This window comes from Mobula birostris, chromosome 2 (genome assembly GCF_030028105.1).
Source record: "Mobula birostris isolate sMobBir1 chromosome 2, sMobBir1.hap1, whole genome shotgun sequence".
NCBI classification, from domain to species: domain Eukaryota; kingdom Metazoa; phylum Chordata; class Chondrichthyes; order Myliobatiformes; family Myliobatidae; genus Mobula; species Mobula birostris.
The window spans coordinates 89,815,079-89,831,669 of record NC_092371.1 but is presented as its reverse complement, the minus strand read 5'-3'; the positions used below and the strand labels follow the sequence as shown (position 1 = coordinate 89,831,669).

The following is a 16,591-nucleotide window of genomic DNA, read 5'->3' as shown; positions in this document are numbered from 1 at the left end:
TAGCCATATGTAGCTGTGGAGGCCAGGTTACTGGATGCATTTATGACAGAAGTTGATAGGTTCTTGATTATTCAGGGTGTGAAAGGTTATGGGAAGAAGGCAGGAGAATGGGGTTAAGAGGGAAATGGATCAACCATGATGAAATGGTGGAGCAGACTTGATGGGCTGAATGGCCTAATTCTGTTCCTATGTCTTAAGGTCTTAAACAATGGAGCAACATTAGCTATCCTCCAATCCATTGGTGCCTCATACTTGGTGGCCAAGGAAGTTTTAAATATCTCTGCTAGGGCCCTTGCAACTTCTGCACAAGCTTCCCACAGAGTCTATCCTAATTTGTCTCATGACAGCAAACACCTCCTCCTTGGTAATCTGTATACTGTCCATGACCTCACTGCTGCTTTGCCTCACCTCTGTAGACCCTGTGTCTCCCAAGTAAATACAGATGCAGATAATCCATTTGATCTCCCCCATCTCTTTCGGTTCTTAATATATCTGTAGAAGCCCTTAGGATTCTCCTTCACCTCGTTTGCCAGAGCAACCTCATGTCTTCTTTAGCTCTCCTGATTTCCTTCTGAAGTGTTTCCTTGTATTTCTTATACCCCTCAAGTACCTCATTTGCTCCTTCCTGCTTATACCTACTATACACCTCCTTTTATTTTTTCCTCAAACAAGACTTCAGTATCTTTCGAAAACCAATGCTTCCTAAATCTGTTATCCTTGCCTTTTATTCTGACAGGAACATACAAACTGTGCATTCTCAAAATTTCACTTTTGAAGGCCTCCCACTTAAATGAGGTAACAATCCATTGTCCAAAACAAGCCTGCATTCTAGGCTTGTTTCTCACAGAATCTGAGGGTCTGAGCTAGAGACGACATTAAATTTTAATTTGTCAATCTCCATACTTTAAGTTTGGCCATTCCTGCTGTATGCAGCTCAGAGCTCACTATTTAAAATTAAGTTTTAGCAATGGATTTGAATTTCATTTTCATTTTGCTCCACTTATTTTTATATTTCTTATTGCAACTTATAATAATTTTAATGTATTGGACTGCAATGCTATACAAAACAAATTTCATGCAATATGTCAGTGACAATAAAGTCAATTCTGACTCTGACATCAATGAACATAAGAACATAAGAAATAGGAGCAGGAGTAGGCCATCCGGCCCATCGAGCCTGCCCCGCCATTCAATAAAATCATGGCTGATCTGTCCGTAAACTCAGCTCCATCTACCTGCCTTTTCCCTATAACCCTTAATTCCCTTACTATGTAAAAGCTATCTGTTTCTTAGATATATTTAGTGAGGAAGCCTCAACTGCTTCCCTGGGCAGAGAACTCCACAGATTCACCACTCTCTGGAAAAAACAGTTTCTCCTCATCTCCGTCTTAAATCTTCTCCCCTGAATATTTTGGCAATGTCCGCTAGTTCTAGTAATGCTCCACCTTTTGTGTGGTGCACATTTTTGTTGGTCTGATGCTGGGTGGTGGTGATAATTCTAAAAACCTCAAATAATTGTCCACTAGAACCATCAAGCATTCATCCACCGTGCCCCTGCAGAGGCCACAATGACGTAAACCATTAAAAATTAGTACGCGCACAAATAATGCACCTAGGTTTCTAGGAACTTGAAAACATCAGATGCAACCCACTTTGCAAGCTTCATGTGAAGCACAGTGCAGTTACCCTGCATCCTCCCCATGTAGTGCTGAATATAGCATCACAAAGTGCTTTGGCAACTGTTAGAATCTAGGTATGTTATAGCTTGGAAAAGAGCTATTTTAAATCAAAATGTTCTCCCCATGACTGTGTGGGTGCTCCAGCTTACTCTTACATTCCTGGTCTGAGTTGGCAGGTCATATGGATGTACTAGGGTGACATGGGCTTGTTAGGCCAGGATGGCCTGTTACCATGCTGCATCTCTAAGTGAAAACAGGAAATAAATGAAAGGAGAGGACGAACGTCTGTGCACACCTCCTGACCAGTTATGCAAGCTCCAAAACTGCAGGTTATAGACTTAGGCAACGCTGCTGGTGGTTTTCAGTGATCAGCCTGTGACATGGACAGTAACCCAGCATTTAGCCCCAAAGTCCCCAGACGAACACAAAACATCATACACTCAGCAGTGAGTGCGGGAATTTAATTCCGCTAGGTTTTGAGAGGAAGACATCTGTAATTCTTAACATTATAGGGCAACGTGTTTTTGAGTTTGGAGGTAAGAGAAGAGAAAATAAAAAAGCTACTGTATGCCATCCATCCCCTTGATCATAACCCTCTATGGGAGTCTTCCTCACCACATCTGGGGACACCAGCTTACTCTAACCATGCAGTAAAAGGTGTCTTCAGGACCCTCTTTTATTACTTATTGCATTCCAAGGGAAATCCATCTGGCCAAAAATGAGAAGAAATTTCAGCCACTAGAATATCACAAGAACAATTCCCAAATAAACTGTCCCAGCTCCACCATGGTACTCTGGACTTTAAAGCTTAAACTTTAGAGCAGTTTTGTGCCTTTTAAGGCACCCAGCCTTTAACCATCAGCCTTCCTGATCCTTCTGCCGACAGCAGAAACCTGATGTAAAAGCATAAAACGCTGGAGATATTCAAATGGTTGGGCAGTATCTGTGGAGAGAGAGGAAAGCAGAGATAATGAATTTCTCTTCATAGGTGCTGACTAACTGGCTGAGTGTAGATAATTCCATCACTTTATCAGAATTGGCTCATTTCCAATACATTTATTTTCGTCTTCCTTCTCTTTCCAGTTAGTGGAGTAGGTCCCATGAGTACAGTAAATCTTAACAGTTAAATGTTTAATCTGCAAGCAGCCTGAATGGCCCAGAACTCTGTCAGTCTGGGTTCATGTTGAAATTCCAGGAGCTATTGTTCACACATTGAAATACACTGTGTACAATGCACAGAATGTTAATATTACAATACCTTGGCCAGCCCAGAGAGTAATTCAAGTGCTGCCAGTGAGATGCTCATATCTTGTCTCCACTGGGAGTTCAGTCTCTGTGTTACCAAATGGATGCTTCGAATCAACAGTCCCGTCGCTGTATCTGTATGAAGAGCTATGATATAACCCCAGTATCACACACCACGGGGGAGGGAAAACAACTAGGCATTAGTAACTAAAAGCAAAGCAATCAAAATCAGCATAAGCTCACAACCCATGCAGCAAAGAACAGCATTCATAAAGGAGAACTGCTCCCATCCCAGTAGCAATGAGGCTGTGACAATTTGGTAGCCATTAAATAATGCTTTAGAATCAAAAGGACTTGAGTCTGCATATCAACAATGGAGGACCAGGTATTCAACTTCAATGGTTTGAGTTCAGAACAAAGAATGGGGGATTGTTACATGACAGGGCAGTTTCAGTTAAAAAATATTTTGCTAAAAATGCTTTCAATCCGGATCTTAAAAGTGAAACCTTGAAGCTTGATCTATTCTGCAATTTTCAAAATTACCTCCTTCCTACTGAAATGTCTACATATAAACCACTCTACTGAATAATAAGCTGACATTAGTGGAACTGCACATTGGGTTCAATGGGAGCAAACTTGATTTCATAAATATGAAATGTTCTCTCTCTCTCTCTATATATATATATATATATATATATACACACACACACCTTACAAACCTTACAGCAGTGTAATCTAATAAGGGATTATTCGACAAATTATGGGATTCAACCTGGCTAACAATTTAATGAAAGATAATTTTTCTAGGATTGCAGGTGAAGGGACCACATGGATCCCAAACAATCATTAAAATGACCATTTGGTCATTGTCCATAGTAACGTGTTCCATAAACTAATGGGAATCCATTAGCATAGGAAAAGGAGATGCCCATTTCGCCCTTCAAACCAGTTTCACTGCTCAATTAGAGCTGAAGAATAGTTTCTTCTCTTAGCAAATTGTGATTCTTTGAAATTGACCACTCCAGAAGCAGCTTAGTCAATGCATATATTCTAGGTTGGTATGGACAGATTTTGGACTAGAGGTGAATTAAGGGTCATGGGGGGAAGTTAAGAAAGTGGAGCTAAGGCCAAGATCAGACCTTACGGAACGACAGAACAGGCTCAAGAAGCAAGTGGCCTGGGCCTGCTCTTATTTCCTTTGTTCAAAATGAAGATGCTTATCTCTGCACCTACTCCCTTGGAGAACTCTCCACAGGTGGCAATTACATATCCAATATTTGATGCCCTCTGGACTACTTGGCTACACAAGACAATTGGAAAGCTTATGGCTGAGAGTTAATGGAAGGAGGAAGAGACAAAATAGGATGAGGACTTTCTGAGCCCAATCTCAAGGCCCATTCCTCTGCAGCAATGTACCAGTTCTACAACTGGGTCTTTATTGTTATAACATTGTTATACTCTTTCCAGGGAAATGCTTGTTTGGCATATATGATGGTGAATATAGCTGTCTTATTTAAACATTACTGACAATAGGATTACCTGCATAAAAGCCGAAACAGAATACTAGTGGCCAAACCAGAAGGCAATTGCCTCAGCTGCCCCATAACAATGGCCAATTGAAAGAAAAAAACGAAGTACTGTTGCCCATATTCATACAGCGTTACTGCATATTGTTTATATGTAGACTCACATGAACAAGCAAAAGAACTTTCAAGGTACTGTTCAGAAACAATACTGCAAAAGATTGCAATTTGTTGAGATGTTAAAGATCCTGGAAGGTATCTCACTACAGATTTAGTTTTGAAAATAAACTTAGAATAGCTTTAAAAACATTTCTGCAATATTGTGGGAAAACCTGTTTCGTGGATTGTGGATTTTTAAGTTCACTTTAACTTACTGGGAAGTATCCATCAGATTAATTGAGAAATAAAATAATTAGTGTCATGAATCTCAATACACACAGAAAGTAGATTTTAAGAGGTTTGACTAACAAATCTATCAAATGGTAATCAAACCAAAATGCCACTAGAGTTCTACCTGAACCACTGAACATTTCACAGGTGTATGAGCATTTTTCACCTTACTGAACAATGAGTGCCACAGAATCCTGTGGTCCTATAATTATCAATGTTCAAACATGGTATCAGGCATGACAATTTGACCCAAAACGTTGACTGTTTACTCTTTTTCATAGATGCTGCCTGGCTTGCTAAGTTCCTTCAGCATTTTGTGTGTATTGCTACAATTTCACCCAGTAGGTTGCTCTGACTTTCCAGGCTGGGTTGGCCAAGGTGTAGGGGGGTAGAGTGGCTGCACAGTGGTGGTAAGCAGTTCTGATGACACAAGCATGCAGTTGAATTTAATGACATTCCAATAATAACGGTTTTGTGTGGAGAAATCAGGGATGATCATTCATTCAAAACACATGGGGGATATCTGCAGGTGGATCCGATATTGAAAACTTGGATATTTTAATCGTTGCAAAGTTCCATTTCACTGGAGGACAGACACTATAGCATTTTTCCCCCACCCCTCTCATCCAAGCTCCAAAGAGGAGAACAGAGACTGCAGATACCGACATGAGGAGAATGTTGGCATACTTATGGATCTGCTGCTTCCCTGCTCCCCCACCCAACCCTCTCTCCCAGCCAACTATTCAACTTGGGTTCAGATCTATCTATTCCTAGCTCAGACACAACTAGAAAAAGCGCACTGCTAATGCATTTAAATACTTGACTACACGAGTTCAGCAACCACTCCTCTCCCATTGGGCCATGCTAGGGTAGGGAAAGAGCAATAACGCTTGTATTCCTAATCTAATTGCTATGAGCAACAATGTCATGACATCTGTATTGAGACACCATAAGTCATGCAGTTTTATCTGAACAGCCTTTCAGTTTTGCAGAAAGCCAGCAATAGCCCATTAAGAGTGATGTGCGCCCCATAACCAATCTTAAATTCAATTATTGGATTATGCATTTAGCACCATACCATTTCATTAAAAACATGTCTTTCTCAAGAGCCAGTTACAATAATCTTTGGTTCTTGTGTAATAAGGATGCTGTAGAGGTGCCTGGAGGACATTGTAAGATAATAGGGTAACGAGCTAGTATTCCATTTGTCATTCAGGATTGCAAAGAAGTGATTAAACTTTCTTCTTTCTTCCACAAAAGTTGAGATAATTTGGTTGTATTTGAATTTGTTTAGATTTAAATTCAACTTGAATGCAAAAACAAGGTGTCCCAAGTCCACTGCCACATCAAGCAACATGTATCTAGGTTCAGGTGGAATGGGAGGATTTGGCTCCAACTATAGACGATAAAAAAAAACCCAAAGTACATGTGTGACTGGGTGGAGAAACAATTTACATTTAGAAAAAGCAAGCAGCACAAAATAATAAAAACTCATTAAATGCCAATCAAATACTAATTATTTGAAGTATGTGTTTTATCTTTTGCCCTGTAAAATCAGATCATATGTATGGTGATAAACACAACTTATGGAAGAATTTAAATTGAGGATGAATATTTTCATGACACAAAAATACCTGAACCACCTATTGGGAGGGGAGACATACAAAAAAAAAGAACAAAATTAACATGCAACACTGCAACATCTTTTACACACATGGTACAGTAGACATTTTAAAGTGGTCATAGGATATATTCAACAGAAGAGTCAGCAGTCAACAAGAGGTCTACAGCTTAGACTTACAGTATCAGGCACACACCATTTTAGTACACTTTAAGCCAAACATTTTATAGTTCAAAAAGCCAAGGTGACTAGGGTGTCAGTGGGGAGAGCAAGGGGATCTGTAGAAATGGGAATAACTTACTGCGGATCCTGACCAGAACGAACACTTTGCACTTCCAGTAAATGTAGTTGAGTTACAGGGCAGTATTTGGCACTATAAACAGGTTTAATGGAATGGAGCCCAAAGAAAGATGGCGAGAAGTTGGGAATAGAAGTTCTGCATCATCTGTTCAATTTACACACCCTTATCTCCAATATTTCTGTTGAGGGGAGCTGTGCTAATGGTGGACATCCATGTTGTCATCCAATGAGAAATAGCAGTACGTACACCAGAGTTGCAGGGACCTGGGTTCAAAACCTAAGGTATTGTTGGTGAAGCACCTAAAACTTCTCTGCATAGCTAGGTGCTCCGAATTCCCCTCACATCAGAGAAGTGTGCTGGTAGACGTTAGCTACTCCTTAGTACAGGGTAATGCCAAAATGAAGTAAAAAGGGGATAGATAGATAGATAGGTAGATAGATAGATATAGATATAGATATATATATATATAGAGATAGAGATAGAGAGAGAGAGATAGAGAGAGAGATAGAGAGAGAGAGAGAGAGAGAGAAAGAAAGAAAGAAGGGATAGAAGAAGTGTGAGGGAGGTGGGGGGAGAGATCGAGATTGAAATTGGGTTTGTGACACCAAAAACAATTCAGAGAATTGCAAGTGAACACGAAACAAATGGGAAATGCACAGATGTGAGCAAAACATAGGAAGTGGGAAAAAGTGAGAGTCCAGCTGGAGATGCTTAACCAGTTTATTGTTTAATGGGTGACACTGGCATAAAATAACACAACTTGGTTAGGAGAAGCAGCCAAGAGGGGAATAGCTGCTAATTACTGACTCACCGTTAATCCTGTCCATCCTATTATTCAAAGACAATTTAGATAATGCCAGCATTGTTTTTTCTTTTGCTGTTCAGAATAGAAAAATTAACCTGCACAAGACTGATCACCAAACCCTTTTGCTCTGAAGTTATAGTTATCTTGCCCTATGCCAAAGTTACACATTATAAGCAAGAACAAGGTGTCTTCACCTTTGAAAAACTGAGCAATGGTCTCTCCCCAAGAGATTCCAATATCATTTTTGCAACTAGTGGGGCTATTGTCAAGGAACTACCAACATCCACTGCATTTGCTTAGAAACTGAAGAACAGGACACTGTTCCTCATTCCAGTTTGATCATGACTGTCTGCACTTTCACTCAAGTTACCTGTACTGCCTCTGGAACCAATCCTAACCAAAGCTATTTACTTCAGGTTTTCAATTTCAGTTTAATCAACTGGTTTTTTGGTGCAAAAATAAATTTAGATTTTCCTCCATCTCCTACTATGATCTGCCTCCTGATGTTATTGCTGCTGTTTTAAGTTGATTCCCCTTAGTTCTGGCCTCCCCACAAGGAAGTAATTTCTCTCCATCTTCCCAAATAAACTCTATAACCACCCAAAATTTCCAAATTTGATTAACCCTTATTCTTTCAAAGAACCAATACTTGAATCAATATTCAGCATTGAATCTAAAGATCAGTTTTTTCCCTCATTCTTATAGACTCATAGAGCACTATAGCACTGAAACAGGCCCTTCAGCCCATCTAGTCCATGCCAAACTATTATTCTGCCTAGTCCCATTGATCTGCACCCGGACCATAGCCCTCCATATCCCTCCTGTACACGTATTTATCCAAATTTCTCTTAAATGTTGAAATCGAACCTGCATCCATTACTTCTGATGGCAGCTCGTTCTACACTCTCATAACCTTCTGGGTAAAGTTCCTTCTCAGGTTCCCCTTAAATATTTCATCTTTCACCCTTAACCCATGACCTCTAGTTCTAGTCTCACCAAACCTCAGTGGAAAAAGCCTGCTCGTATTTAACCTATCTATACCCCTCATAAATTTGTATACTTCTTTTGCAAGCTAAAGTCACATAAATCAAGCTCCAGAAATTTTAGCTCTCTCATCTTATCTGACTGAATATGATCATGTCCTTGTGCCTGAAACACTTAGACAGTAAGATGGCTTGAAATATGATAAACTAGCCCAAGAACACCAACTGAACACCACTCCACTCCCTTTGCAATTTTTGCTCATTTCTTTCTCAATTCCTGCTAAAACATTGTTTACATTTACATCATTTATTATTATATTGTAATTTGTCCTTTACTGCGCCTATTGTCTTGTTTATTAATTATTGTATTGCCTTGCACTGTTTTGTGCACTTTATGTAGTCCCGTGTAGGCCTTAAGTCTAATATAGTTTTGCGTTGTTTCAGGTAGTCTAGTGTAGTTTTGTGTTGTTTCATGTAGCACCATGGTCCTAGAGGAACGTTGTTTCGTTTTTACTGTGTACTGTACCAGCAGTTATGGTTGAAATGACAATAAAAGCAACTTGACTTGAAACTAAATTTTTCCAAATTTAAGCTATCTCTAGTCTAATAAAATTATTACACATCACCCAGACATCTTCTTACTATTTAGGTCCATCACAAATTCTTGTTTTAGTCTGTCACAAGTTGAACTACATCTCTGTTCTCCCTGTGGACCCATCTTCCATTCCTTATACTGTATACTTCAACTTGGCCAATTGGTCTCCAGTCAGCCGTCAACTTTCACTCGAGCTTGCTGAGTTTCTGATGAGTGTCTATCACTTGTCCCTATTTAACAGAAGCTGAAAGAGTTATGAGAAGCAGCAGTTTTCTTGAACAATTGTATTAGGGGATGTGGTGTGGGAGGAAGAGGATGTTCAGAGGAAAATTACATCCATTAAAGGTGAATAATGGTGAAAGTGCAAAGTAAAATCAGGAAACAGTGAACTTGCTGAACGATGATTTTGCCTCAGTATTTACATCAGAGTGAATGACAGGGACTGATCAAATAAGTGTGATAATGAAGATAACAACAAAGAAGCTTCCCGGTTTAGAGTGTTTCTTGCTGGAAGCATGTGGCAACATTGCACATGGTCTAACACTCAGATTGCCAACTGTTCCATTAGATTATAGTTTGGCACTGCATAGATGGACTGTAATGATCTCGTATGCCATTGTTTAACTTCAAGGAAAATGAAAAGTACATAAATATCTGTTGAGGAATCCGTGGATTTACAGAGGACTGGACTGGACTGGACATGGACAATTAAGCAGTTACTCAGAGAGGCAGCTTTGGAAAGGGAGAGCCATGCCTAATGACTTGGAATATTTTGAAGTTAAATATTAATGCTGATAAATATGTCATATTTGAATTTCCAGAATGCACTTGGATAGTCTCTCCACAGAATATTGCTAGCTAAGATTGAAACACTGGGATTAAACACATTGCTTACATACAGATGTATTTACATTTTGATCCCTATATTTTTGTTGGCAGGATTTGCTGCAAATTTAAAGCAAGAAAACGTCCCCAAGTTTTGTGATGCCATATTTTCCTCTGAGACAAAATTAACAGAGCATTTATGGAAATGACAGTGTTTGTGGCATTTTTAAAGTGATGTATGAATTCATAAGAACAATTCATCACATTGTCAGAGCCAAAGCAAATGGACACCTTTGAGTGTAATCATCATTGAATCTACATACTTGCAAACACATTAAACTAATTTGCAGCATTTTGCTAACAGAAAAATCATGGCTATCATCACTACTGCTTTAGTCAACAGCACTAAACTTGAATACCAATCACTAAAGGGCATACATTTAAGTTTAGAGGGGAAAGGAAATCTAAGGGGCAAATTTTTCACATAGAGAGTGGTGTGTTGTTGGAACAAGTTGCCAGAGGAAGTGGTAGAGGCAGGAACAACCACACCATTTATAAAGCTTTGGACAGGTACAGAACAATAGAGGCATATGGGCCAAATATAGGAGCGTGGGATGAGAGTAGACAATTTTGGTCAGCACAGATGAGTCGGGCCATGCTGTACAACTCTATGACAAACAATGCAACAAGTTGCACCCAAAAATAAAGTCACCTTTATGAATGACCCCAAACAGAAGGACAAGGCTAAGAATGCTAGGACATCAAGCTCTTGTAATTGGCACATTGCTATTTTATATCTTCTGTATTGCAACTTTACCATTTCTGAACAAATTGCATGGGAGGATTCCATTAAACTTGTGTTAGCATGCATGCTGAATATTCTAGCTTAATTGTTAGGAATGGCCCCCACAGTAAGTTTCAACTGAGCTGTCTGCAACTATGTTATTAACATAATTACAAATAGATTAAATATTTCAAAGTCTTTGCATTCAATTAGGTCAGCTGATTTTGTGAATTAGAAATTCAAACTTCTGATTTCCTATAGATAAATTTAAAATAAAATCCAGGAAATGAATGACCATTTGGAAATAGTGCCACCATTGGGATCAGCAACAACCTTAATTTTCCCAGAGCCTTGAATGCTACCAAATGCGCTTTCTGACCCACGTAAACCAACTCAAGTGATAGCAGGCTTCACAAATACCAAGTCTGGGGTGAAAACAGGACATGCTGAATACAGCAATGACACTGTAGCATCTTTGCTGTTTCCAGTCTGTCATGACTAGTGTAAAATTTGTAGGAAATACTTTTGTTAAGTATTACATGCAAGCACGAAGACTTCTATGTTCCTATGTTACTAGTATAATACTTCCTCCAGGTCAACCCCATACAGAGACTGCAGTGTTACCAGAAGTCTAGAACAACATCCATAGCTTTGTCCTGAGTTAAATCAACCCAAATCAGTCAGCACGCTTTCACAGAAACATAGAAAACCTACAGCACAAAACAGGCCCTTCGGCCCACAAAGCTGTGCCGAACATGTACTTACTTTAGAAATAGCCCTCTATTTTTCTAAGCTCCATGTACCTATTCAGGAGTCTCTTAAAAGACCCTATTGTATCTGCCTCCACCACTGTTGCCGGCAGCCCATTCCACACACTCACCACTCTCTGCGTTAAAAACTTACCCGACACCTCCTCTGTACCTACTTCCAAGTACCTTAAAACTGTGCCCTCTCGTGTTAGCCACTTCAGCCCTGGGGAAAAAGCTTCTGACTAGCCACACGATCAATGCCTCTCATTATCTTATACACCCCTATCGGGTCACCTCTCATCCTCTGTCACTCCAAGAAGAAAAGGCCAAATTCATTCAACCTATTCTCATAAGGCATGCTCGCCAATCCGGGCAACATCCTTGTAAATCTCTTTCTTCTCAACTATGATTTGTTTGTCCCACAAGGCAAAGGAAAACATGAAAAAGCAGCCCTACACAAAGCAGTTGTTGATAAAGGAAAAATCAAAAAACCTTTAATGACTAAAATCTGAAATAAAAGCAGGTCTATTTTTGTCTCAAAGAAAATGGCAAAGAGCTGAACTAATTGTTTTTCTTTCCACTGATGTTGCCTGGGTGTTTCCAGCACTTGTTCTTGGGTTCATAAATAAAACTATTTTCTTATCTGTAGAAGTAGTGGTTTAAGAGTTTCATCCAACTTCAACCTGATTTTAAGTCAGGAACATAGACAAAATGAAAAATTTTATCTCTTAGTGGGAATCTTGAATTTGTAAATTCTTATTGATATACTCCTGTAGATGAGGACAATCCTGTTTCCTGTTAATTATCCAGATTTTGCGTGTTTAATGCCCAACAGTGAGATCATTAATATAACTTTACTGAATTCAGTCATTGCTTTCAGTCAAGAGATCTCCTTTTTCGAGAAAAAGAGTTATTACAGCACTGCTGTACAATGTTTTACAGCACTGGCTATAAGACTGAGGTTATATGTCTGTCTGTAAGGAGTTTTATACATTTTCCCTGTGACCGTGGGGGTTTCCTCTGGGTACTCCAGATTCCTAAGACATATGGGTTAGGGTTAGTGAGTTGTGGGCATGCTACGACACCAGAAGCATGATGACACTTGCAGGCTGCCGAGCACAATCCTTACTGATTTGATGCAAACAACGTTTTTCCCTGTATGCGTCAATGTACACGTGATAAATAATAATGCTAATCTCTGAAGTTTCAGTCTCATTGAAGACCATAGGTACCACCATACAGATCTGTCATAGTCACTTCAGACTATTATCTTCAACATTCGTAGTTAACACTTTTTTTAAAAGCTAAAAAAAACACATTTCTTCAAGATGAAGAGTACAATGAGATAATAATTTTAATAACAGGTTTATCTTACCATAATCCCGCAGGAGTGCTTGTGCAGGCCTTTCACTATCCGGTGTCGTAGCCTCAGAGCTGCCAGTACTGGTCATACTGATACCGCTACTGTTTCGGCTGTGACTCTTCAGTGACGTGTGAGTGCTATCACCAACGCTCTACAAAACGACAGGGCAGAGTGAAGGAACAAGTACAGTTTGATCAGGGAGCTACACAACTGAAAACCAAGCTGTGGAGATGAGGTGGGTTTCTCTTTCAGTGCCTTGTGCTCAATAGTTGAGTGTATGCACAAAGGTCTTCTCATTTACAGAATTAAAATATGCACAATGGCCACTTACCAGCTCTGTCTGAGAACCAATTGCTTCCAAAAGAGCAGAATCTTGAACAATATTTAACATGGCGCCTAAAAGGAAAACATTTCATTGTTGACTGATTAAAATACTGACAACCAAGAATCAGTTATGAAAAAAGATAAAATGTAAACCAACCTAGAATCATCTGTGTGTTGTTGGGATCCGTTTCAGTCTGAAGGGCACCAATTAACACATTGACAAGCCTCAACTTCAGAGACAGAAAGGTAACCGGTTTGTCATGGGAAGAAGATTCCTCACTGCTGAATTTTCCTTCCAAAAGCACCTGAGAGGTAAAAAAAAAAACACCTGTGGACACAGCTTGGATTCATGTATTATGTTTTTGTTTGAACTATTTTATTTTCAAGTGAGTCAGCTCTGCCATTCAATCATGGCTGATCCTTTTCTCCCCTCCTCAACACCACTCCCCAGTGTTCTCTCCGTAACCTTTGATGCCATTGCCAATCAAGAACCTATCAAGCTCTGTCTTAAATATACCCAACGACCTGGCCTCCATAGCTGCCTGTGGTAACAAATATCACAAATTCACCACCCTCTGGCTAAAGAAATTCTTCTGCATCTCTGTTTTAAATGGACACTCCTCTATCCTGAGGCTATGCCCTCTTGTCTGAGATTCCCCCAACATGGGGAACATCCTTTCCACATCTACTCTGTCTAGGCCTTTCAACATTCAAAAGGTTTCAATGAGATCCCTCCTCATCCTTCTAAATTCCAGTGAGTACAGACCCAGAGCTATCAACCTTTCCTCGTATGATAACCCTTTCATTCCTGGAATCATCCTTGTGAACCTCCTCTGAACCTTCTCCAATGCCAGCACATCTTTTCTTTGATGAGAAGCAAAAAACTGCTCACAATACACAAGGTGAGACCTTACCTTATAAAGCCTCAGCATCACATTCTGCTCTTGAATTCTAGACCTCTTGAAATGAACACTAACATTGTATTTGCTTTCCTCACCACCGACTCTACCTGCAAGTTAACCTTCAGGGTCTTCTGCACAAGGACTCCTAAGTTCCTCTGCATCTCAGATTTTGGATTTTCTCCCTGCTTAGTGTTACGTACCCTGTAACTGGGTGGCCAAACCAGCAGAAATGGACCACTTAGTTGGAGTCTGGATTACTGGAACTAAGAAAGTTTTATTAAAGAAATAAGTAACACAGTACTCTAATCGTAAGGATATGAATGCAACAGATTAGCAATGATAAAACACACATGTACACAGAACTCGGGTAATAGGAATCAAACAAGCTCTATCGCAGTCTAGCACTAAAATGATCAGTCTCAAGTGACCCAGAGTTCAGTTCAGCTTTTAGTACAGTTCGCAGTAATCGCTGTTGTGCCGTTGGAGAGAGAGAGTGGGAATGCAAATTCTGATTCACACAGACCTTTGTTCTTCGCAGTTAGCTTTCGGGCGAATCCTTTTATGTCTTCTGTGGTCACCGACTGTGACCCCTCTGTTCCAGATACGACCGTTCTTCCGCGGTGAACCCGGCACCCAGGCAAGGGCGGACACACACACCAGGTTCCCACCGATCGTACCTTTTCACCCTGTACGTCTATGGTCGGTTCCCACGAACAGACCTCTAAACTCCCACCAACTTGTGGGGGCACACCGCTTTTCCAGGGTCTCGTTATCTCGTGATCTTGTGGTGTGTCTTGCCTTAGCGACCCTGTTCCTTTTTATCCCCCTGCTGGGGTATCGCCTATCCATCAAACTTCAAACAGTTCAGGTTCAAAGCAATCGGTCTGTCAATACTTGGACTGGTGTCTCTTTCCGTTATCTCTCTCTCCTCTCTCATTAACATTTCTGAATGTTTCTCCATTGTCTCACTTATCTCTCTCATTAGCATCAATCTTCTGATAACTTGGTTTTTCATCACACCCCTATCCTTCAAAGGATTTTTACCGGGGTAAAAATTATAGGCATGAATACATTATTAGATACACACTAATATACAGGGTCATCAGCTATTCGGCTAATACAGAGAACTTTAAGTTGTCAACATCTTGACAGACAGTCAGCAATCATCTTTCCGTTCCTTTTATATGTGTTATTTTAATATCCTCTGAGACCAGGCTCCAACTTAGCAAACTTCATAGTGGCCAAAAACACTAATGGGTTGTGATCAGCGTAACTTCTCAGTGGTTTCCGTCCCGGACAAATATAACAAGGGTCGTCCTGCACAAACTTCGCATTCTTTTGCAAGAGCTTAGTAAGAGGGAGGGTAATATCTGCAAAGTTTTTACAAAACTTCCGATAGTACCCTACCATCCCCAAGAACCTTTCTCAGGGCTCTCTTGTCTGTCGGGGTGGGTACTTCAGAGATAGCCCACACCCTAGCCTGCATTGGTCATTGGTGCCAGCTGCCCCTGTCCTACCACAAATCCCATATAAGTGACCTTCGCGTGGCCGAATTCACTTTATGCGAGGTACACTGTCAGGCTGGCTTAAAATAGCTTTTTAAACAGCTCCTCTACTGCCACAATATGCCCCGCCCATGTGTCACTCCAGACCACTAAATCACTAATATATGCTTCTGCGTTCTTTAGCCCTTTTGTCACTGAATTAATCATCCTATAGGGGTGCTGCTTACTAGGCTGACCTGATGTGACAACAACACCATGTCCTGGCTCTTAGCATCGCCTCGGGACATCCGGACATACGTGTGCGTGCTGGTTAATTAGCTTCCTCAGCGGGTCGCTCTGTTTGAGGGTTAAGGGAGAGACCTTATCAGCAAAGCTGGCCAAAACAATAGACTTCTCCCATCTGGTCAGCACCATACTTATCTTTTCAAAATGGGTTTTCCCCTTATCAGGTGGCACCCTAGCCTCATTAATTTTCGTGATAACACCGACTAGGTTTGTTCGCCTATCGTGGCAAGCTGTTAGCATATCAACAGCCTGTAATTGTGTTAGCTCACGTCTACAATAGTCGAAAGCATCCTTCCTCCTGTGCGGCCGGTAAGACTCCTTCATGATTCTACCGACTGTTTTCTTCACCCCAAAATGTCCACCGAGGGGTATCTTGTGGGCCAGGTTAAAAATCTCACCCCCATAAATTTTCGGCACTATCACCCCCCATTCCTCATCTGTGGGCACGGTACGTGGTCTCCATTTCCCCATTAGTACTCCCTCCTTCACATAATAGCCCACTGGCTCCCTTTTTAATTCTGCTTCAGAGAGAGCTGTCTCCATCAAAACCATCAGCTCCTTGTCTCGCTCCTGTGCCTGTATAAATTCCTTCCTTGCTAATGATAAGTCTACCTTAACTTCTGTTTCACTACGCTGCTTTTCACTTTCTAACCCCTCCTAGTACAAGGCTGGTAAAAACGTCTCAGCTAAATCTATATTCACTTTGGCAGCC

The 16,591-nt window shown here is 40.5% G+C and overlaps 1 protein-coding gene across 9 annotated transcripts in view; it reads right to left on the bottom strand.

Moving 5' to 3' along the window:
• Positions 1–16,591, bottom strand: part of ralgapb (Ral GTPase activating protein non-catalytic subunit beta) — a 191,750-nt gene that overhangs the window by 81,694 nt on the left and 93,465 nt on the right. For 7 of the 9 annotated variants that reach the window (XM_072244752.1, XM_072244759.1, XM_072244746.1 and 4 more), the window contains 4 exons: positions 13,345–13,492; positions 13,195–13,259; positions 12,876–13,014; positions 2,938–3,071 (listed from right to left, as the gene is read on the bottom strand). In XM_072244752.1, the coding sequence (XP_072100853.1) occupies positions 2,938–3,071; positions 12,876–13,014; positions 13,195–13,259; positions 13,345–13,492 (486 nt within the window). The remainder of the gene's footprint in view (positions 1–2,937; positions 3,072–12,875; positions 13,015–13,194; positions 13,260–13,344; positions 13,493–16,591) is intronic. The other 2 variants (XM_072244775.1, XM_072244807.1) reach the window with 1 other exon arrangement.